General features: G+C 56.6%; 8 protein-coding genes across 8 annotated transcripts; all 8 read right to left on the bottom strand.

Moving 5' to 3' along the window:
* Positions 1-872: 872 nt before the first annotated feature.
* On the bottom strand, positions 873-3,752 carry JKF63_01916 (uncharacterized protein; the record flags this gene model as incomplete). The annotated part of the gene is made up of 1 exon (XM_067897960.1): positions 873-3,752. One exon carries the CDS (start codon positions 3,750-3,752, stop codon positions 873-875), a length of 2,880 nt encoding a protein of 959 aa, XP_067754117.1.
* An 872-nt stretch (positions 3,753-4,624) lies between these two features.
* On the bottom strand, positions 4,625-5,614 carry JKF63_01915 (uncharacterized protein; the record flags this gene model as incomplete). The annotated part of the gene is made up of 1 exon (XM_067897959.1): positions 4,625-5,614. One exon carries the CDS (start codon positions 5,612-5,614, stop codon positions 4,625-4,627), a length of 990 nt encoding a protein of 329 aa, XP_067754116.1.
* Positions 5,615-6,607: 993 nt separating this feature from the next.
* JKF63_01914 (uncharacterized protein) lies at positions 6,608-7,987 on the bottom strand (the record flags this gene model as incomplete). The annotated part of the gene is made up of 1 exon (XM_067897958.1): positions 6,608-7,987. One exon carries the CDS (start codon positions 7,985-7,987, stop codon positions 6,608-6,610), a length of 1,380 nt encoding a protein of 459 aa, XP_067754115.1.
* Positions 7,988-8,668: 681 nt separating this feature from the next.
* Positions 8,669-9,949, bottom strand: JKF63_01913 (uncharacterized protein; the record flags this gene model as incomplete). The annotated part of the gene is made up of 1 exon (XM_067897957.1): positions 8,669-9,949. One exon carries the CDS (start codon positions 9,947-9,949, stop codon positions 8,669-8,671), a length of 1,281 nt encoding a protein of 426 aa, XP_067754114.1.
* Positions 9,950-10,683: 734 nt separating this feature from the next.
* JKF63_01912 (uncharacterized protein) lies at positions 10,684-11,298 on the bottom strand (the record flags this gene model as incomplete). Its single annotated transcript, XM_067897956.1, has 1 exon — positions 10,684-11,298. The coding sequence occupies one exon, from the start codon at positions 11,296-11,298 to the stop codon at positions 10,684-10,686; it is 615 nt and encodes a 204-aa protein (XP_067754113.1).
* Positions 11,299-12,935: 1,637 nt separating this feature from the next.
* JKF63_01911 (uncharacterized protein) lies at positions 12,936-14,363 on the bottom strand (the record flags this gene model as incomplete). Its single annotated transcript, XM_067897955.1, has 1 exon — positions 12,936-14,363. The coding sequence occupies one exon, from the start codon at positions 14,361-14,363 to the stop codon at positions 12,936-12,938; it is 1,428 nt and encodes a 475-aa protein (XP_067754112.1).
* Positions 14,364-14,948: 585 nt separating this feature from the next.
* On the bottom strand, positions 14,949-18,518 carry JKF63_01910 (uncharacterized protein; the record flags this gene model as incomplete). Its single annotated transcript, XM_067897954.1, has 1 exon — positions 14,949-18,518. One exon carries the CDS (start codon positions 18,516-18,518, stop codon positions 14,949-14,951), a length of 3,570 nt encoding a protein of 1,189 aa, XP_067754111.1.
* Positions 18,519-20,182: 1,664 nt separating this feature from the next.
* JKF63_01909 (uncharacterized protein) lies at positions 20,183-22,090 on the bottom strand (the record flags this gene model as incomplete). Its single annotated transcript, XM_067897953.1, has 1 exon — positions 20,183-22,090. One exon carries the CDS (start codon positions 22,088-22,090, stop codon positions 20,183-20,185), a length of 1,908 nt encoding a protein of 635 aa, XP_067754110.1.
* Between the last annotated feature and the right edge of the window lie 199 nt (positions 22,091-22,289).

Below are 22,289 nucleotides of genomic sequence, written 5' to 3'. Positions count from 1 at the left end.
TGCGAAAAGGGGCCGCTAGGGGAATTGAACCCCTGACCTCCCGCACCCGAAGCGGGAATCATACCACTAGACCAAGCGGCCACGACAACGCGTTCTTCAGGCACGAGGCCAACATTGCTTTGTGTTGTTGATATCAGGCTGTATTCGAATTCCCAGTTCGTGGCCGCTTAGCACAGTGGCAGTGCACCACTCTCGTAAAGTGGGGGTCGCGAGTTCGATTCTCGCAGTGGCCTTCGTTTTTCTTTCCACGAGAGTCAGTTTTCTACTGAGGGTGCTATTTCGATCTAACAGTGCAATGCCCTTCTGTAGCTCAATTGGTAGAGCATGTGACTGTAGAGATCGCAGGTATCACAGGGTCGCTGGTTCGATTCCGGCCGGAAGGAGACCTTTTCCCTCTCAGCCACACTGGCGCGCGTAGTGACGCGGCTGTCGAGAGATGGCAAAAAGGTTTAGCACTACTTTGCTCATCGGGGAGTTCTCGAATCCTCCCTGGCGCAGTCGGCAGCGCGTTAGGCTGTTAACCTACAGGTCGTTGGTTCGAATCCAACGGGAGGAGCTTTTTTGTCTTGTCCCCCTTTTGAGATCCAAGCGGGAAAAATGAGCGGAGGGGCGGGGAAGTGTAGGGAGAAGGTGTTGGCATGTTGTGTGCCGCCGGCGGTTGGGAGGGCGACGGCGAAAAAGAAAATGGTCGGGGGTCGGGGCAGAGCCTTCTACTGCACATCTCTCGGGGCCCTTTCGGGTAGTTTTTTTTTGTCTCTTGCATTTATCTTTTTTTTTGTGTTTTTGGTGGGGTTCAGAGCGTGGGTTATTTCTCAAAAAAGGCCCATCACAGGGCACAACTCCCCCCCCCTCCTCATACGCTCCCGCAGTCCTCATCGCGTGACAAGCCGCGTGCCCGGCGGCTTCGGTGAAGGGGCACTCTTTCCCTTTGAGAAGAGGGCGTGGATGCGCGCGTGCCTCTCGATGTCCTTTTCCGAAAGCGATGGCCGCGTCGTCTCGACCGAGGCCCACAAGTCGTTCAGCGACAGTGGCTCCGCCGTGGGGCCGGCCTTGTTGGAGGGGGTCGTCTGGGCGCCGCGGCGGGTGGCCAGACACAGGTGTTTCAGCGCGTCCCCCACTTTTTCCCGTGTTGCACCGTCGCCGAGGTCAGCGATCAGAAATTCTTCTTCGCCTGTTGTCCCGGCGCTTTCACTACCGACGCTCTCTGCTCCGCCAGCCATCTGCTGCGCCACTCTCTCCATGAACCGCATGTTTACCAACGTGTTCGCCGACGACACCATCGCGGAAAGGTCGGCTGGCGTCCAGTTTTCGGTGCGCTGGGCTACCTGGCGCAGCTCCTCATCCTTCAAGTGCGCCGATGTCTTGCTTAGCAAGTAGCGCAGTATCGCCAGCCGATCATCCTCGCTCGGCACAGGGCACACGACCGCCTTGTCGAGCCGACCCGGACGCAGCAGCGCCGCGTCGATGAGGTCTGGCCGGCTCGAGGCTGCGACGACATAGACGTCCTTGCGCCCCTCCACACCATCCAGGTAGCACAGTAGCTGGTTCACTACGCGATCGGTCACGCCTGAGTTGTCGGCGCCGCGTTGCGGCGCCACCGAGTCAAACTCGTCGAAGAAGACAACGCACGGCGCCGCCGCCTGCGCGCGCTCGAAGACGTCGCGGATTTTCTGTTCACTTTGCCCAATGTACTTGCCAAAGACCTCCGGGCCGTTGATGACGATGCAGTGCAGGTTCTCCGCGTTGATGAGTGACTCGAGGATGAAGGTTTTCCCGCACCCCGACGGACCGTACAGCAGGAGGCCGCTCCGTGTCTTGAGTGGCAGTCGCGCAAACAGTTGGGGGTGCTTGATGGGCAACACAAGCGTGTTGTATAGCGCCTTCTTCGCCTCCTCCAACCCACCAATCGACTCCCATGACACCGTGTCTCCCTTAAGGAAATTGATACCGGTGTGCGCCAGTGGTGTAAAGGAGGCCACGCACGCCTCCGCGCACTCGCGCAGGGACAGGACTGGCTTCGCTGCCAGCTTGGCCTGCATCCGCGATGCCAGCTGCCTAACATCAAACGGTGTGTAGTTGTCCATGAGTGCCGTCGCGGCCGCTACGTCGTCTCTCGGCGCCTGTGGGAACAGCTGCCCCATCAGCACTGTCCGCGACGCGCGATTCAGCGCATCCAGCATCACCACCCGCCGAAAACAATACGCCGACCGTAGCGTCGCGTGCACCGCGTCGCGGCTCGAGCATGTCGCCAGAACAACTACCGCACCACGTGGACGAACGGAGAACTGGTAGCAGAAGCGCGTCAACGTCGCTTCCAACGTTGCTTGTGTCATGGCCGACATCGCTGCAATGTGGCCCTCCTGCTGTGCCGGTGCGATGGTGTCAAAGTTCTCCAGCACCAACACTGCGGGCTTGCATAGCACGCATTCCATCAGGGCCTTGGCGACGTCCGCGGAAAAAGACTTGGTCTTCCCACACTCGAGCGTTAAAGTGTGCACGTCAGGCAGCGCGCCGAGCACTGCGCGCACCACCGTCGACTTGCCGGAGCCTTTCCCGCCGCACACAAGCACGTTGTTTTGGTGCAGATTGGCAAAACGCGGTACGCTCGACTGGTGGAGGGCGGCCACAAGGTGCCGCCGCAGTTCCTCCGCCACCTTTCCGTGCACCTGCACGACTTCGTCCAGCCTCACCGGAGAGAATAAGGGAGGCGCGGGCCTAGAGAGCGCCGGACCGGCCATCGCCGCCGTATCATCCCTGGGGGCACTGCCGACCCTCCCCCCGGTAGGGGCTGACCGGTCGAATCCGTGAGGGGTGAGGAGGAGATTGGTCGCCTGCGTCAGGGACTTCACCACGCACACATCGTCGTTCGCCGCCGCACCTGCTGCCTCACTGTCGGCGGCGTCCGCAACAACCACAACGGTGACCTGCTTCAAGTACGCCCGCAGAAAGCCGGGTGTCAAGTCCTCCTTGTCCAGTTTCGCCACCGTTGCACAGTCGAGAGCACCGAGCACTGTACCATTTTTCCAGTGGTACTTTTCAGCTGTGGCACTGTGCACCCACACCTCATCCGCGTCGCTTCTCTGGGCCTCATTGTCAACGGCGACTCCTGTATCCACGACGCGAGCGGGACGTCCGCGAACAAAGGCCCAAAGCGGCGACGCATCAGCACCATCTCCAGCGCAGTCCATCTGTTCGCGACGGGCGCGGGTGGCGATAACAAAATGCGTGCCCTCGTGCATCGTGGCGCATCCGCCAGGCAGCTTCTCTGCATCGCCGCACTCGATTGTGGTGACGACGACTTTTGCGGACACGCCGGGAAAGACAGACACAGAGATAATCATGGAGGCGAACACAACCTGCACCTGGCGAAGCAGCAGGTTCTCGATGCGTAGCGCATTCTGCTCCACTACTTCACTGTCGTCTACTGTGACTGGCGCCACCAGCACCTTGGTGGCACGTGGCGCGTTGGCCAACGGCACGCATTCCACTAGCTCGCCCTCCCGCAGTCCATGATCATAGCACAGCGCGAGGGGGAACAGGAGCACGTATCTTGAGCGCGTGTGCGGACGGTTACTGAGGCACCCGACATAGATGTCGTTGCCGCTCTGCCCCGTAATGCGCAGCGGCACGGCTGGCGGCAGGCAGCCATTGTAGAGCGGCCGCAACACACTGTCGAGGTAATGCTGCGAAACCGTCACGAAGGAGTGCTGGCTGCTCCTGTCCAGAGCAACCTCAAAGGATGATTGTTGCATGGATAGGTGTCGAGCAGAGTGAGAGAGCTGCACGCCACTTCGGGGTTTACAACTTGACCAGATGAGGGACCGAAAAAGAACTCAGACAGCTCCTCGCATTCCACAATCTACTAAAGTTTACGTAATTTGTCACCGAGCACACACAGCGACAAAAAAAAAAGAGAACCGTCCTTTTCCCTCCTCCCTGCCTATTCGCTCAAGCCTGCGAGTCGTGCTCGTCCGCGTGTTCGACTCCTTTTATTGGCGCTCCCCCGGAAGAGGGAAGTGTTGGTGCTATTTCGAGAAAAGCAGACAGGATCAGCACTGTGAAGTGAAATGAGTGAATGTGTGTGACAGTGGCTCGGTGGGTGGATGATGTACTAGTTGCCACCTCTTGTACCCTTGGTGGCTGTTCTTCTCGAGAAATCACCTCGTGCTTATCAATGAATAACGGGACCAGCAATTAATCTGTACGCGGCTCACAATGCACACACGTGGAGAGATCTAGGCACGCATACACCCCCCCCTCCTGAGGGTTTTAGATATGTAAATGAAACACCAAGGAGAGAAAAGGAAGGTGATCGATATAGCATTCATTATTCCAAAGCAGAACTGATTCTGCCCACCAGGCCGTTTTTTTTTCTTGTAGAAGAGGCACTCGACCACATACGGAGGTGCTGCCAAAATATTTCTGCGCTTTTTTTTTTCCAAACGTTGATATACTCCTCTTTTCTTCGGCGGCTATCCTCCGCATTCTTCGGGCTGCCCCTCCTCCCCCCCCCTAGTGAACCTAGTGCATGACACAGGCAGTTGTGTGAGAATGAGTGATAGGCGCGTGGGAGGGCCACCAATGGCGTCACCACAAAGACTTGTGCGCGATCCCTACAATGCATCTACTCGGAGGTCGGTACGTAACCAAAGCGCAACTGCCAAAACTCTGCATCCTCAGTCGTTTGGACAGGCCGCTCGTGCCACCGCAGGGTAACTTTTTCTCCTGCACACAGCGAGCGTCGCGTCACAACATGCACGAAGGGCTCTCCGCCCGACTCTGCCCAGCACACCGGCCGAACTGCTGCAGTGCGCTCATCTTCGCCGACACAGATGTATGCGTTCGGGTCAAAGCTGTGCGTGCAAAAGTCGATTAGCGGATAAAGGCTGAGCCCCTCCGCGTCGTCTTCCATAGCGCGACTCAGCACCATAGACAACGCCCATGCTGTCGATTTGGCGGCAAAGTGGGGAACACTCTGCTCAAGGCGACGCTGCAGCCGTTGCAGCCGCACCCACTCCACGCGCTGACTTGAAGACGTCAGCTGCTCCTTATCCAGGAACGGTGCGTTGAACGCCCCGCGTGCTTGGAGCGAGTTCCCGGCGTACATGACGTCTAGTTGATCCGCCAGCGCCGCGGCGCGGTTGTAGCAGAGGCTGACAGGAAGCGCGTCGCGCGGCTCTTCTGTTGCCGTGTTGTGAAGATCATGCAGAAATTCGAGATATGCGCGATGAGGGCTGTACGGGTTGTGCAGCTCACGGGCAAGGAGCTGTGCAAAACTCTCGAGGGAGTTGTAGCGTCCGACGAACGTGCCCTTGCGCAGTTCGACAGAGCGAACACCCAGCGAAAGCGCTACCGGAAGAGAAATGAGCGTGCGTCCTGCGGTGATGGGGCGCGTCACCTTTAGATGGCATCGGTGCATTGCGCTGGGAGTTTCGCTGGGCTGCAGCCGAACGGCACCGTGCACTGCTGCACCGCGACGGGAAGCCCATCTGCACACCTGCAGCGCACCTGGGACTTCACGAGAGAAGAGATAAGGCCAGAAGTAGATATACGTTGCCTCGTTGCGGCATACGATCCGGCGCGAGGGCTGGGTGGTGACTACAAACTCTAGCATCTGACCAATATGTACACACGCACCCAACACGAAAAGTAACGTGCGGGCACGTCGTCGCGTCCGTCGGGCGTGGTGAATAACCGTAAGTATATTCTGTGTTTCAAAGATCGCTACATGGCCACATCAAAGCTGGTTATATGGTTTTTATTTCTGTTTGCTGGGCTCCCTTTTTCTGCTTATCCGAGTACTGCACTCTTCCCCAAGCCGGACACCGAGCACGTTTGTTCTCGTTTGGCCAATGAATTAAAAACCGAAGTGGCAAAGGGAAGCTGAGGAGTAGTAGAGAGAGAGAGGGGGGGGGTGAGACGGCAAATATAAGCGGGGTGGGTGGCTGAACACGATGGCCGAGTTGATGAATAGACTCATTTTGTGTGCTTGTACGCGCTGACATCGTAAGGAAGCAGGGTGTTGCAGAGACGAGGAGGCAGGTGGGGAGTTGGGGGAGGCTACAGAGTCAATCACTCGTGTGGTTTCGTGCCCATACTTCACATACATCACACATGAGGCGGCGTCACTCTTTTTTTTTTTCCTTTTTGTCCATCATCCTAGACACCGGGATAAGATAAAATAATCCCACTTTCCTTTCCTCAACATGACAATGATAATAATAAGAAAACGTACAAAAAATAAACAGATATACACGCACACGCGGGGGGGGGGGGGGGGTGGGCGCCGTAGCACAGCTTCTTCTTACGGCGACGGCCTTCGCCTCCCACGTACACTTCTCCCATTGCTCCTGTTGCTGCTATCTCCCTTTGACTTTTTCTTAAAAGTTGGTATGTTTGCCACCCCGCCTCATTCTCGACAATATGGCGAGCAGCGGTAGGCACACTGATGCACGAGTGCGCCCGGACGCACTTGGGGCGACGGAGCGATACACAGCGCTGCGACAACCACTGGGAAAAGACGGGAAGGGATGGGCGAGTGCGTGAGTGGGAGACATGGATACTGTTCACGGCGCATCACCTCCGCGACTGTCTCGGTAACGATGTACTATTGGTACACGTACTCCTCTGCGTGGTCATGCAGGAGACGAGCAGACGCCTTGCCGTCCTTGAAAAGCTCATTCACAAGGTCCACATCTTCCTCTTCGATGATGTCTCGGCCGTTGGTCTCGGCAATGATCAGTGCTGGCGTCAGCAGTTGCGCGACGAAGCGCAGCGACGTGTTCTCGCCGATTGCACCGAGTTTGGTCAGGGCCGCCTCAGATATCTTCACCCCTTCCACATGTGCACGAATCTCGACGATCGACGTTATTTCGCTCACGTCGTAGTTCATGGTGCGGATGATGAGGAGGCGGTCGAGCAGATCGGTTGGCATGCCGTGCGGCGCGCGAATCTCTGTCCCGCGAATGCGACAGCTTCCACGGTTCGTGGCGAAGATAACGACCGGAGCAAGGGTTGACTCCAGTGCCTTGTTCAGGTAGGTGAAGCACTCAATGTCGAGCATGTGAACCTCGTCTATGAAGAGGACGCCGGGAACGAGCTCAGCGACACCCTGGTCGATGTATTTGTTCACTACCTTGTTGATCTCTTGACGCAGCTTCTCTGTCACCTCGGTCTTTTTGTGCCGCATCATACTGCTCACAATCGACAGGGCATCTTGCCCCTGATTCGGCTTGGCGTTCGCCATGTCCAGATCGTGCAGCGTCACATCCTGAATCACCTCTTTTTTCTTATGCACGTCGCCCTTCGGGATCGGCACGTACTCGTCTGCCTCCAGGTCGTGGTCACCGATATACGCATCGCTGCGGCCCACCCGCTTTACTGCACCAGAGCTTGCCTCGATGTAGATGACGTCGCCGACGGATACCTTTTCCTTTTCCAGGCTCTCGTAGATTGCCGCATCCAGCTTTAGCACCTTTGATCCCTTCTGCGACTTGAGGGTGATAATAACATGCGAGATGGACTTGCCATAGCCACCGAGTGGGTTGTCCGTCTCCTCTGCGCGCAGCTCAGTTACCTCGCCCTCGTACACCTCTTTGTTCTCCTTAATGCGTAGACCGATGGCGCGGCGGAAGTTCTCCATGAGCACCTCCGTCTTCTTCACCTCCGCGCTGTACACTTCGCTGCCCACCATCGGACAGAAGGGCACCTTGGGCCCGAGCTCCTTGGAGATGCCGAGGGCCAGCGCTGTCTTTCCAGTTCCCGGTGGCCCCGCAAACAGCAGGGCTCGACCGGCCATCTTCTTGGAGCGGATCAGCTCCACAGCAATACCGGCCGCCTCTCGCGCCTTCTCCTGTCCGACAAAACCATCAGCGATGTGCTTTGTTGTTCCATCTGGGTTCAGGCCGAGTCCCTTCACGTGGCTGTGTGCCGCCACCCGCTCCTTCTTGGTGGTCGATATGACCTCCTCAATCTTGATGCCAGACATTGTAGATACGGCGATTATTCTATGCCTGTGAGCTGTGACGTGAGCCAAGCAGGTTTACCTTGATTGAGTTCAATGTCAGGCGAGAGTGCAGAAAACAGAAACACAGAAGGGGACAAGAGAGGTGGGAAGCCGTTACGAGAGGGGGCAGGGGCGAAATATGTGATAGAGGGGTGGGGGTGGGTGGGTGAGCCTGTTTTCAACGGGGTTCGATTTGCTGTTGGTGCGCGCGCGCGCGTGTGTGTGTGTGTGTGCATGTAGATGCATGTTTGCATGTGATAAAGTGAAAGCTGAACCAGCGTGTCCATGAAGGAGTGGCCAAGGCCATATGAGTGTCCCCACGCGCGCGCGCGCGACTCCTGTCCCACCCCGCGGGTATTCGCGTACGGTTTCAAACTTAACGCAAGAGTCATGAAAAAAAAACGTGACAAAGAAGACGCAAGCGCCAGTCTGTCTCGGATCAACACTCCAACTATGTCCATTCGCTTTTACACCTTCTGTGTACCATAGCATACACCGCCTTTATCCGCAGAGTAGGTACCTCTACGCAGTTGGCCTGCGTAACTGAACGGCTGCAGAAAAAAAAGTCAATGCATGGCACATCAAAGATATGCCGTCGCCCCCTCCCCCTCCCCACTTCACCGTACATACACGTGGACGAGCGGTCGAGGCGCGATCGCCACACTACTGCCTCATCTCCTCTGTGACCTTGTCCAGTTGCTTGCAGAGAGGATGCGCTGGGCTTACGTTTCGGTTCAGAATAGACCGCGCCTCGTCCAATAATGACTGTGCTTTCTCCTTGTCTCCCTGAATAAGGAACGCGCGGGCAGCGTTCACGGCGGCCTTGCCGGTGGCAATGTGTTTCCCTCGGAATCGCTGACGCGCAATCTTGAGTGCCTCAAGGTGGTACTGCGCTTGCAGCTGAGGATCATTAAGCCGCCTGCAGGCATCGCCGAGTGCGATGTATGTATCAATGAGGCGAGTGTGTTGCTGCCCAAAGGACCGTAGCTGAAGTTCCACTGCCTGTTCGAGCAGCGCTTTCTGGTTGTAGAAGTCGCCATTCGTCATGTGCGCCTCGGCAACTTCCATTAGGGTGACGGCCAACTGCGGGTTCATTGGGCCAAGCTGCTTCTCTTGAATGCTGTAGGCTGCTTGACAGAGCTGCAGGTGTCGCTCCACTTGCCCCGCCGCACCGTAGGCTCGCCCGAGGGTTATCATTGCAACACTGGTCTGCACATGATTCGATCCGCAGTGGCGTTTCACAATCTCATATGCGCGTTTGGCAGTTTGTAGTTGCGCTTCGCGCTCGCCGAGATGGCCGTGGGCGGCAGCGAGCAGCAGCAGAACGCGACCAACTTTAGCATGTTGTGGGTTGAACCGCTTTTCATGGAGCGCGAGAGACTCTTCGAGCAGCTGTTTCATTTCATCGTAGAGGCCAATCTCCTCTTTGGCGCAGGCCATATTATACAGCACCATCCCATACTGCGGGTGGTCGGTGCCGTACACTGTCTGCACCAGGTCTCGGGACCGCCCTAGTAGCTTCAGCTTTCGTACGTTGTCACCCATTTCTCCGTACGCGCAAGCGAGGTTGTTGAGACAGCTCATGAGGGTCGGACTATTTGGGGTGTGTTGCTTCGACTGCACAACCTTTTCCCAGGCTTCAATAGCCAAGAGAAACTCACCCTTTTCGAACGCCTCCGCTGCTGACTTGTTGAGTTCGATCAACGCCTTCTCGCTGAGACCATGCGTCACTTCGACATCGGTGCTGGTTGCGTCCGTGTTGGCATCGTTGCCGATATCGCAGGAGCTGGCCCACCGTCGAGAGACACGTATTGCACCAGGGAAAGATGGGTCACGGCGGGCTGCTGTGATGCCCGCCAGCCGACTCCGGTAAAGAAACAAGGGGCTGCCCGTCACCGTGATGGCGAGGTGCTTCACTGGCCACGCAGAACGAGCGAACATCATTCCTGCTTGGCGGGCGTGTGTGTGCGCGTAGAATATATATATTCGTTATTGGGTTCGGGTGGCACCTGCACCGGATGCTGCTGAGGAGGTCGGGGGGGGGCAACAGAATCTCTCATTACGCCGCACGCAGCAGCCACACAAGGGCGAGTAGAGATGTGGGAGGGTCAAAGGGAGCTACAGCGTTTTATCGCAAACATAAAGATACATTGGCCCACTTCCCCTCCAATCCACACGTTTCACTTGCGGGATCCAGGGAAGAAGGGATGAAGCGCGGAATCATAGGTAAGATAGTCACATTGACACTCACGAGCACGTCTTCGATGCCACTGTCAATGACAGGCCGTCAGAGGGGGTAGGCCGGGACGGGACACTGCGCGTACACGGCCGCGTGGGAGAAGGGACAAGCGCGATTGTACTCGGACAGTCGCACATTTACACATCGATATGTGCACATATGTGTGTGTTTGATGTCCCCCTTGCCACCCACTTGCATGAACACGGCACACTCGTCCCAGCTACAAGAGGGGGGGGGGGAAGGATATGCATAAACATTAGACGCACCACGCTGTGAGGGTGTGAAAGAGCAGTGCAGAGAGAGAGAGGCACGCACCCCCCCCAAAAAAAAAATGTACATCTACCAACGGTGGCGCTTGCCTGCGATGGGAGGCGCTGTATGAGAGGAGCGACACACACTGAACAAACCGAAAGGCCGTGCGTCGTTGATTCGGTTGATGCTATTCGTGGCGCTCCACCTCCGTTTGAGACGCGTGGCGTTGATTGTGCGCCAACGCCGTCTCTAGCCGTCGCGTCAGAGGTGCGATAGACGCAGAGCCGTGTATGTTGCAGTACACCAGAGCCGGAAACGTCCGAACGAGGCGTATGAGAGCCTGCACACCTGTGCAGCCGATCGGATTCCCAGAGAGGTCCAGGCAAGACAGCTGCACGAGAGGAGGGAGGCTGGAGGTCAGGAGAAGAACGAGTTCACTGTCCAGCTGCTGGTTCGACAGTGACAGTGAGTGAAGAAGAACACAGTTAGAGAGGGTGACAAAGATGGGCAGCCAGGCTCTTTTGCCAACGTACGTGGGGGAGAAGTCGAGACGACGCACCATGTGCAGCACGCGATCTGCTACGCCTTTGGATATGGCGGATTGCGCCACGGCGTATCGCGCGAGATACTCCACGTAGTGGTTGCACAGCGGGTAGCCATACGTTTTGCAGAGATGCAGGTATGTGTCGTGGACATTAAGCGAGTCCTTTGGGTCAGCGGTTATCAAATCTCGGGCCGCATCGCGTAGCTCCACGTAGCGGCGAAGAGCCGCTTGAGAGGGAAGGGTCTCACTAGGGTACATAGGTAGGGGTTGCCTAGTTCTACCGAGGAATGATAGGAATCGGGTGCCACGAGAGAGAAAAATGGTCTGCAGTTACGCTTCAGTTATGAGGGACATGAAAGCCCCCAACCCCCTGAGCGCAGCGAGACAAAAGAAGACGGGGTTCGGTGATTAGTATCCTTTTTGATCTCTCTCACAGTCGCGTGTGCAGTGTGTGCGTCGGTGGGTCACCGCGGCCGGCATTATAGCATTTTTTCCGAGTTTGACAACAGTTGTGAAGAAGAGTGTGCGGAGGAGTCGGAGAAGGATTAGTGTTTTCGTGCGGAGGACATCACCAATCCATACGCACACCGCAAAGGAGGGGAGGAAATCCCCAGAAACATCGCCGCTCTCTTTCCTTCTCTCTCTCACACATACACATACACACACACACACACATGCCACCTTCAGTTATCGAGTCAGAGACGAAAAAGCCTTTGCCCAATGACCAGGAGCTGACAGGAACCGATCAAGGGATTCAAGAGGCCCCCGTTCCTCTCTCCAAAGCCAGGAACGCCTGTTGATGAGAGATTGCGCCGTCTAACCTCACCACACCTCTCTTTCCCGTCCACTTTCCAGCCCTTTCGTTGTCCTTGTTTCTCTCCTCTCCTCTTCCGCTGTGAAGTCTTCCTCCTCCTCTTCCGTTTTTTTTTGTTGAAGGTGTCGTCAGAGGCAGCGGTGATGTTCGAGCCAACACGACACAGGAGGCGGTCAGCAAGAAAACACACAAAACAAAAGAATGCACAAAAAGAACACCCTCCAACAAAAATAAGGGCGGTGAGGACAGTCACCACGAGGACGCGCGCGAACACAGTCGCTATTCGACTGTGGCGTCAGAATGTGGGCGTGTGTGTTCTTTTCCCGGGTTGTCCCTGTTCACCCTCCCTCCTTCCCCTTTGCGGCTGTTATTTACCTGTACCTCACAGTGCTGGCGATTTTTGCCGTTCTTGAAAGCGAGGCGGTTCAGTATACCTATGTGCCTCCGATGGGAGTCAAATAAAGCGGGCTGTGCGGACGCTGTCTAGCGCAAAGACTGTCGCCGCTGGGTCCAGGAGGGGTGGGTGGGTGGGTGGGTGGGGGGGGGGGGACACCACGATGAGGTCCAAACCATCACCACCACCACTAGTCGACAGCGAAAACAACAACAACAAAATAAGACGCCAATGAGGAATTTCGGCGACGCGACACATAGAGCGAGGGGTCAAGGCCGCCCACTCTCCCCTACACAAGCGTCATGCCGGTTCCCTGGAAATGAGCATGCGTGCAGAGGCGCACAACTTGAATGGCTTCCCCACTCATTTTTTTTTTACTCTCGAGCCCCTACCGCTGACAGGTCACACGTGGCCCTTCATGTACAGCGTGACTAGACATCCACAGACAAAGGCACACACACACACACACACACACACACACACTTGTATGTAGAAATCGACCACACGAGATCGCGCAGGACGAGGTGCTTCCGATGCGCACGCTTCCCCCCTCCCCCTCCACTGTTCTACCAGACTACAATCGGGTTGTGCCGTGGGTGCACGTTCGTTTCCTGGGGGTTTCTCTTCGAGACAGAGAAGACCCCCCCAAAAAAAACGTACTGCCCTTGCTTTTTCTGTTCGTCTTCATCACGCCAAGAAGAGGTTGGTCATGGACTCTAGCTGCTCCGCTTGCTCCCTTGAAAGCCCCAGCTTTTCTTCATTGTGCCGGACAGCCTTGAAGAAAGTAGCAACGAAAGGGACAGAGCCTTTGTTCGCATTCCACGCAGTGAAAGCCAGTTTGCACGCAGACAGCAGCACCTCTGCCTGGGTTTCGTTGAGTTCCATCATCGGGTCGCCAGCGGCCTGGCGGATGTACCGGGAGAGTTCACCAAAAAGTTGCGGAATAGTGGGGTCCAAAATGCCGCGTTCCATGATCAACTGCGCAAAAAGCGCAATGGCGCTGTTCGGCGACGTGTTTGCGGGCACGAGGCCTTCGGTGCGCTGCCGCTTCGCCACAAACCCGTCCGAACCCATCTCGTACTCGTCGTCTGGCTCCATATGGATATCTGGGAAATGCTTTGTCGCCTTGCAGCGCTCCTCTAGGGGGTTGGACGGGGCCTTGCCAAGAATGCGCACACGATACGCCGCCGCCCGCTCCTCGCGGTACTCCTCCGGGGATAAACCCTCTTGCCGCAGCTTGAAATGAGCTATGGCATCCTCTGGTACGTAGGGGTTGTAGCCAAACTGCTGACGAAAGGCTGCCGTCACCTCCGGGTCTGGTGTGCACAAAATTTTATCTTCCACCGACGGTACGCGCCCTTTCTTGTATTGTGGTTTCTCACGCACGCAGTTGGAGCACCGACGGCGAAAGTGCCGATTGATGACGCCGCATGCTGAGCACTTCCAGTCTCCCATGCGACACTCCGCCGGCAGCGATCCCTCCTCGCCGGGGGGATGGTATAGACGACAGCTATCGCCCCAGTTGCAGTGCCCCTGCAGGTAGTCGATGCACGGCTGACCAAAGTCGTTTAAGCCGTCTTCGTCCTGCATGGCTAGCTCCTCCTGTGCCCATTCCTGCTCTTCCGCCTGTTGCTGCTGCTTCACCTCGTTTGGGTGGTCAACGGCCCAGAGGCGCTCCTTTTTAGCGATCCACAGCGTATCCACGACATGCCGAGGAAAAACATTTTCCCAGTGCTCCACAAGGCTTTCATACTTGCCGGCAAGCTCGGCGTCCTCGTACGGGATGTGGTCTCGGCCGACTTCTAGAATATACTTGCCGGCAGTGTAGCCGTACTTGTCGCGGTCTTCCTTGCACAGTTTGTCAAGCACATACCAGCATGCGAGCTGCTTCTGCCCTGTCCACGTCTTGATGTGACGGAGGAGTGCTCCGACAACTAGCTCGTAGGCCAGAAGGGTGTCACCAACTTCGCGCGCCAGCGTGGCGGCTTCAGTTATGGTCTTCTTCCCAGGTTTCTCGATAGCGCGAAGACGAGCGCAGAAGGTGGCGTAGCGGCTCAGAGTATCCCGGTCGATCTCGGGCGGGTCCTGAAAGTACTCTTCACCTCCACCAAACATTTTTGTCGCTTCAACGCCCACGCGCACTTCCTTTAGCCTCCGATGTTAACCCCAGCGTGTGGTTGGCGTTTGCGCACGACTCCCCCTTTTCGCGTGCGTTTCTGTTTGTTTGGTACTGGCGCACTTGTGTGTGTGTGTGTGCTCCGAAAGGAGTTAGAGGAGGGAGGGAGAAAAAAAAAGCGACGTGGAGAAATAATGCTATCTTTTTTTTTTCAGGGTGTTCTGGTGGCACCAAATGTCAGCTGAAGTGCATGCGGCCACGGCTCTGTTCTGCCCATCATTGCCAGGGCCTCCACCCGCCCCCTCCCCTTTCCCTTTATGGAACGGAGCATCGTACCGATATAGGGGCGCTGAGGTTGAGGGAGGGGGGAAAAAAGAGAGTGCTTCGGGGGCGTGCATGGTGAAGAGGCAGACAAAGACCAGATCAAAGGAAAGTGCGGGAAAAAAAAAAGAATACGCGCGTTCGTTGGAGTCATGTGCGGCGCGGGCCACTGCATCGAACACTTTTACACACCCTGTGCTTCCTCTACTTCTCTTGCGTCTCGCTTCATGGGCGTCACTCCTCATTGACTTTGCATGTGATGGTCAGTAGCGAAACAATCCACTCTTCATAATGTCCAGGAACTGATGCCGTTCGTCTTGCAGTGCAGCTACCAGTTTTCCAAGGCGGTGCACCTCCCTTTCCTGAGCGGCACACTGCCTCTTCAGTTGTTCGACATCTGTGCAAGAGAGTGCCGGGGCTGCTGAGGAGCGCAATGGCAGGGGGTCAACTCTATAGGCTGCATGCGATGGCTGCGGCTTTGTTTGTGTGCACTGCTTCTCATGTGAGAGGTGAAGGTACCGCAGAGTTTCTAGGAGGTAGTCACGATCGGTCTCAAGTTGTTTCGCGTGCTCTACTAACGCCTCTACATCGGCTTCCGGGTACGGCGATTCCACTCGGCTCAGTGTGGTCATCCTCTTCTCGGTAGTGGACGATGCCTGCACAATCGCTCGACGGGCCGCGATGGAGAACAGAGCACGCCTCGGCTTCAAGGATCCCTGGTCACAAGAAGAAATGTGGTTGAATTGCGGCGCCGGCCCCACCGTGGCTTGCTCGACAGGCGCAAGTGCGGATCGGTGATTCCATAGAGACGGTGACGGCACCAGCGTCGGAACCGTCGCTGTGTCAGCGGGTTCAGTGCATTGAGTTAGTCTCGGGCACTGCTGCTTCAGCTCTGGGGAAAAAAGCATACGCATCGCAGGGGGCGGTGTCGGCTCATGGGTGAGACCACTCAACTGTACGTGAGCCGCGGTGGGGTTGCAGAGCGGCTGTGGCGACTTCTGCCCTTCCGTGGAGGCAGTAGGCCAGATGAACGGCGTGATTGCACCACTGGTGGTACTGACACCAGTGCTTGGTGGCGCTTCAACGGCGGAAAGCCCAGCTTCTTCGTCCGAGGAGCTAGGCGCACTGCAGGCGTCTCGCGTTTCGTTTTTCGTCACTGAAGACGGCGCACACGGCCACCGTGTGCGCCCCTCACAGGCTGTGGAGGGGCGCCAGACAGACGTTACGATCGGGCTTGCTGCGGCGCAGGTTACCCTGCTAGGCGTTAGAGCATCCGCCAGGGTGTGGCGCACCACCGTAATGCGCGGCGAAGATGTGTGTGCATCCAGGTGCCCCATCACCTGTGTGTGGGGTGCTGGCGTGAAGGGAACACCTTTGGTCTGTGGCAGGTCGGCCCAGATGCGGCGTCGAGCCGCCGTGCACCGCTCGCTTGCCCTCTTTTCCGCCTTAGCCTTCCATGTGCGGAACGTCGCGCCAAGCATGTGCCTAGCGATCCCTGCACAGGTCTGCCTGCATCTAAGACGAAGGAGAGTCGATTTTGTCGATTTTTGATGCCACAGGTTCCACACTTTGCGGAGTTGTCGAGAGCGCAGGTCCTGACGCAGTTTCGTTTGTCGCCACCACAGGCTGAAGAGGCCGCGTTTGCGCTCAACGTAGGTTACCTGGGCAAGCAGGCCACCCCAAGATGGGCTCCGCAGATGCGCAACAGCGCCGTCACTGACCTTTTCGCGAATATATGCGACGGCGATGCGTGATTGCCAGCGATGACGCAGTGCCGAACACCATTGCTGAAAAGCTTGGTGCTTGCAGCGTCTTTGCGCGAGCGCCTCAAACGCTTGGATGGACTCGGGGCAAGTGACTGCCTTTGCTGAGGCCAAGTTCGGTGCGGCAGCGTCAACTGTGGTTTGTGTATCCGTTGCCACTGGAGTCTCGCGACACGACTCCAAGGGCCGCGTCCGGTCAGTACGTGGGGGTGCAGAGGGCAGTGGTACCGAGTCCCGAGGCAGAGACACAACATCAGAGGTCAGCGAAATCGTGGACGCTTTCACGCAATCCATCGTTGTGTCACCCACGTCTCGGTGCTCCAGGTGGGGCGAAGAGGATAGGGTACTGACGAGGCACTGCGGCTCCTTTTTGAGCTCGTCCCAAATGTTCGTCCGATGCTGTGCGACTGCCTCAACCGGTATGCGGCCTGTGACGGTGGTATTGGGGATGCATTCCTGTTGCGTGATCGTCACCTGGTTCGCAGCGGCACTTCTCTTGGCAGTTTGGCGGCCTGCCACGGCTGCACCGAACTTGACGATTGAACGCCGCGACCCCGTTACATTAACCTCTTCTGCTTCGGCCGGCGTACAATGCAGGACTGCATGCAGCCAAACTTCGCACAGGCGGTCGACGTCGTGGGACGTCAGCGTCTGCCCCATGGCGCGCGAGATGCGCAGGAAGAGCGTACACAACCGGACGTCCAGCAAGGCGATTGTCTGCCGGAATGCGTCTTTCGACCAGACCTTACATGTATCAGCCGCATGCGAGGCGTCGGCGCGGCGCAAGGACCTCCGACTCCAGTCTAGCTCTGTACTGCCAAGAAGATGCGATAATGACTGTAGAACATCCGCGTGGTCGGGTCGGGTGTTTGTGAACAGCGAACCGGAGGAAACGGTGCTGGTGCTTGTAATGTCGCTTTGGTCCAGGATGTCAGATCCGAAGTGCGTAATCGTGGTGGACGTTACGTCGGCTGCGCTTTCGCCCTTCTCGTCTACCGCTTCACACACGCCTTTGGTGTTTGTCGCGCTTCTATGGGTGTCCCTGCGTGTTATTGTTGCACCTGAGGGTTGCCCAGTGCTATGCGGACTGCGAGAGCTGGAGGTCGTGGGCCGAAAGCGGCCGTCGCGCACAAGCTGGCGAGCCAAGTGTGCTGCCCCTGCCACCTCGATCCGCGACAGCGCGTGCGCTACCCCTCGTTCTAGTAGCAGCTCCATCTTCGTGTGTTCGTTCAAGTCCTGCAAAACGTGACCGCGTTGACGCAGCTCGTGGTGTAGGCGCTGGCGGTTTTCGATATCCACTAGAAAGGCGAGGAGTTGCATGCGGTAGAGAAGCTCCGGCATCAGCGCTGATTCGCATCTAAGGCACAACACTGCGCGCTTCACTTCTGTCGTAGTGACCGGGGTGCTGTCTAGTTTGCGCAGGCGGCATGTGTTAGGGGAAAGTTCCTGCGGCCACGAGCAGATTCGCAGCATGTGCGCGCGGTAGTGCGGCAGCTGTGCCACTGGATTGTACTCCAGGGAAAGGTACTGCAAGTCCGGCAGCATGGCAAGCGGTTCGCACTTCTCAATGGTGCGGATGTGGTTGCCCAGGAGCGATAGTGAAACGCAGTGCTTGAACTGCACTATGCCGAGAAGGCTTGAGATGCGGTTGCGCGAGAGAAGTATCGTGTGCAGACTCATGGCAATACCGACATTGAAACAGCTCATGTAGGAATCGTCGTTGTCGGCCCTTTTTTTTTCTTTGCTTATCGATCTGCCGCTGTTACTGTCGCTTCCCGGGGCGGTGGTGGCAGTGTGGCTGAGCGACATGACTTCCCCATGCAGGGCCCGGTCGCGATTGCACTCGTCGCTCGGCCGCTGTGCACGCTGGGTGCACCGGGCAACTTGCATGAACGCGCGAGCACTCTTGGCAACGCTGTCCGGTGCGCCCTTCGCGACCAGAGCCGACAGTACAGAGGGGTAAATGTCAATCACCGCTATTCCCTGTGCGTTGCAGGACATTTTCTCTAACGAGGAGCTCACGAGGTGCGGCTTCGCCCGCAATGCGGAGGACAAGGTGACATTTGACATGGGATACGACCACACCAGAGTCGGCAATGGAGGAGGTGTGAGACGAGAGGGAAGCAGCGGTGATGTGCGCAAGCGAGGTTCGCGGCGCGACAAACTCTGGACAATGGGCCAAACGAAGTCCAGAGTGCTGCTCTCTGCTAATGTCTATGTGATGAGGTGAAAGGGGGAGGGGAGGGGGGGGGCAGTGGCGATGCAGTTTTGGACACCACCACCGCTTCTATGGAGGACGACGTGTGGAAGGTATGGGAAGGGAGGAGAGAAAAGATCGGAGCTCACACACCCTTTCACGAAGACGACAGCGCGGTGTAGAGGGCTCTCTAATCACTTTTGCTCGTCCGTTTAGGTGTGTGTGCGTGTGTGTGATGGCAGCAATACTTTTGCGTCTTGGATGGCAGCGCTGGGGTGGGGTGTGGCATGGGCAGCCCCCTGGTTTTCCCCCGCTGCAACACTATAGGAAGAGGACAAGCAATCGCAGAAACGTCAAGACCGAGGGGAGGGCCGGGGAAGGGGTAGGTGAGCGTATACAAGGTGTATATGAGGAAACAACAGATGCGGGATTTCAAAGTCTTTTTTTTCACTCATCACACTAGGTGTACCCGCTTGAACCAAAGTGAAGTGGCCTGGGGTGGCGCCGTTACGGAGGTTTTGGTCCGGTGCGTGTTCAATTGCTTTTCCTCCTCAGCTGACAGTCCTCGGGGCGTAGATTGTGTGATGCCGATCAGTACTCCCTGTTTGTTTTTGAGGGTAATTGTACCACATTCTCGTTAGTGTGCCTTACTCTATTGAGATTATTGACGTAGGCCTTCTCTCTTTCTCCTTCTTTCACACACTTCGAACATCGGGCCGCAGCATCGACGCTCAGGAGCGGAGGGGGGAAAAAGGAGAGAAACGAGGGCACACGGGTATACCTGCCGTGAACACACAGACGTCAGCGAAAAACCGAAGAGTGAAAGGGAAACAACAACAAAAAGTTGATGCACGTACACGCAAATACACACCGGGATGGGGAAGGAGGAGTGTACGAGGACTTCTTTGTCCATACGCCCATACACGCTATGTCTCACGTTCGTTTGCCCGTGCTGCACCGCAGGGAGTTGCCAGGCGGTGGCTCACACAGAGAGGCCCGACAATCTTCACCCACACCAACGGCAAAATACACACACACACACACACACACACACAAGCGCGCTGTAGTCTACTTTAAAACCGAGTCTGCGCTTTAGAGGTCGAGTGCACACTGAAACCACCACAACACCTCGGCGTGAAAATACAGGGTAGTGTGGGTCCAAACATAGCACAGGGCGCCCCCCTCCCCCCCAACCGCTTAGACTAACTTACCCCAAACGAGCAAAGGTATAGTAATAATAGCACACACACACACACACACACACGCATGGCCATCTAGAAAAGTACCGCCACAACGTTTCTCTACACACACACACACACACACAAACACACGTGCCCAAACAGATTCACCTGTTAATGTGCACTTGGAGGTTATAAAACAGTTGAGGGCGCCAACGAGGCTTTTCGAAAGAAAGAATCAGCATGCCGACATGTCACCCTCTCTGCGCAGAGCAGCTGGCGTCGCCTTTTGTCCGCGGCGAGTGGTCTCTTCCCTTTTTAGTTTTCTTTCCCGTCAACAGCGGTGTGTAAAAACGTACTTAGGCTCTCAGAGCTGCAAGGGGCACGTCATCGTCGTCGCTATCCTCCTCCTTGACGGCGCGCTGCCGCTTAACACCAGCAGTTTTTTTTACCTTGGCGGCCAGGCTCATGAGAGGCACATCATCCGCGTCCTCTTTCGACTTCTTTTGCGCCTTCTTCTTGGATGACTTGCTGGCTGTCTTTTTGCTCGAAGTCTTCGCTTTCTTAGAAGACTTTCCACTCTTGGCCGCCTTCTTCTTGCCAGAAGCAGGCGCTGTCTTCTTGGTGGCCGACGGGGATTTCTTCTTGTGAGAGCTCACGCGCGGCGCCGTGCGCTTTGCCACGATTTCTTCAAACTCCTTTTTTTGCTCTTCCGTGCCGTAGTTCTCGAGCCACTCGCGCTGCATGCGGTCTTGCTCCTCTAGAAACTCCTTCGCTGCCTCCTCGACCGATTGCTTCTTTGCCGTGACCAACGCCCTCTCCAGCAGCTCAATTGTCTTGCGGGTGTACTTTGACTTGGTAGACAGCTGCATCATCTGCACCTTGAAGTTCTTTGAGACGGATTTTTGATGGTTGCACAGAATCGCTACCTCGGTGTTGGCCTTGTTGAAATAGACCAGCTTGTCGGGGATAGACCATTCGGGGTTGACCGGCTTCTCTTTGAACCACTTATCGAGAGTGATAGACGCATTGTAGGTACGGAACACCTTGGCGGAGAGACCTTCCATGAAGGACTTGAGGTGATCATTCAGCTGCGTGGGGTTGAGTTGGTCAAAGATGTCCACGCCTGCCGATTTCCGACGGGTGAAGCGCTGCAGCAGCGCGTACACCTCCGGCAGCACAGACACGTCATTCTGGTAGCGAATCGAGTCCTTACCAAGGAAGTCGAACCGGACAATGTTATCCGGCATCAACTGAATGTGCTCCACACGCAGCGAGCAGCAGCCCACCGTGTCTGCCTCATCCTCGCCCTTTTCATTACCGACACGGAGAGCAAGGCGGTCAATGAAGTACATGGCTACAGCTCGCTGCGCCACGTGCGTATCGTTGGACTTGAGGTCGTTCATATAGGCGGCACGTATGTCATCCACAATGTCTTTGAGTTTGCGCGCCTTCTCAAATTTCATCATGTCAGATTGTCCTTTGATGCTTGAAGACGGGGCGAGCATGACGTACTTGAAGTTTCCAGCCACGCTGTCGCGCCACATGGCAAGCCACGTTACCGTATGGTCGTGTTGCACAGCAGCCCACTTGTGTCCTCCGGGCGGCACCGGCACCTCTGCTGTTTCGCCGATGTTGATAGTGATATCCTCGGGTCGAACGCGCACCTTCAGCTTGCCCATCAGCGGATGCTTGCCGCGTCCTCGGAAGAGGCCCGGGGGCTCAACGCGGAAATTCGCCACTTGCTCCCGACGTCCGTCCCACATGCAGTAGCGATACGGCTCAGCCTCCGCGTCCTGCTTCTCCTTGATGGCTTTCTTCTCCTCTTTTGTTCGGCTGAGCTTTTTTTCTCGCTCGCGGAGGTGCCACTGATAAATGGGTTCGAAGTCGCACAGCTCCAGGCGACGGATGGGGTGCTGACGCTTGTCCAAAATCTCGCGCCAGCTTTCGAAGAAGTTGCGTCGAAACGCTTCCATGCGGTAGTAGTCATGCTCCTTCATGACGGCGAACATCGTCGCGACTTCCTCCTCCTCCGGCGTCATCTTAAACTCTTCCCCATTGTAGAAGATGGGGATGCCATGGGGCTCGTACTCGGGCGGGAAGAGAACGCCATTGTGACTTAGCGTTTCCCAGCGACGCTCGCCCTTTCCGGCAATGCGGAAGTTTTCTTGTTCCCACCAGTTGAGGTCCTCCTCGCTGCTCTCTTCATTGTCGCCAGAGTGGCTCGGTTCTTGCTTTACCGCCGTCTTGCTATCCTCCACTTTCATGATGCTGTGGTGGTCAAAGAAGAAGAATAGCTTAATCCAAACACCTGTATGTGGGTGAGTGTGTGGGGGGGGGGTAGAGGGGGAGGCGAGTGCACAGGTGGTGTTTGTCAATACTAAAGAGCAAGCAGATGAAGTGACAGAGAGGCGCCCAGCAAGGGAGGAGGAGGGAGAGAGGAGGGTGAGGAGGGGGGGGGAGGGA

This window comes from Porcisia hertigi, chromosome 34 (assembly GCF_017918235.1).
Source record: "Porcisia hertigi strain C119 chromosome 34, whole genome shotgun sequence".
Lineage (NCBI taxonomy): Eukaryota > Euglenozoa > Kinetoplastea > Trypanosomatida > Trypanosomatidae > Porcisia > Porcisia hertigi.
The sequence above is the reverse complement of the archived record's forward strand: the minus strand, read 5'-3'. Positions and strand labels throughout refer to the sequence as shown.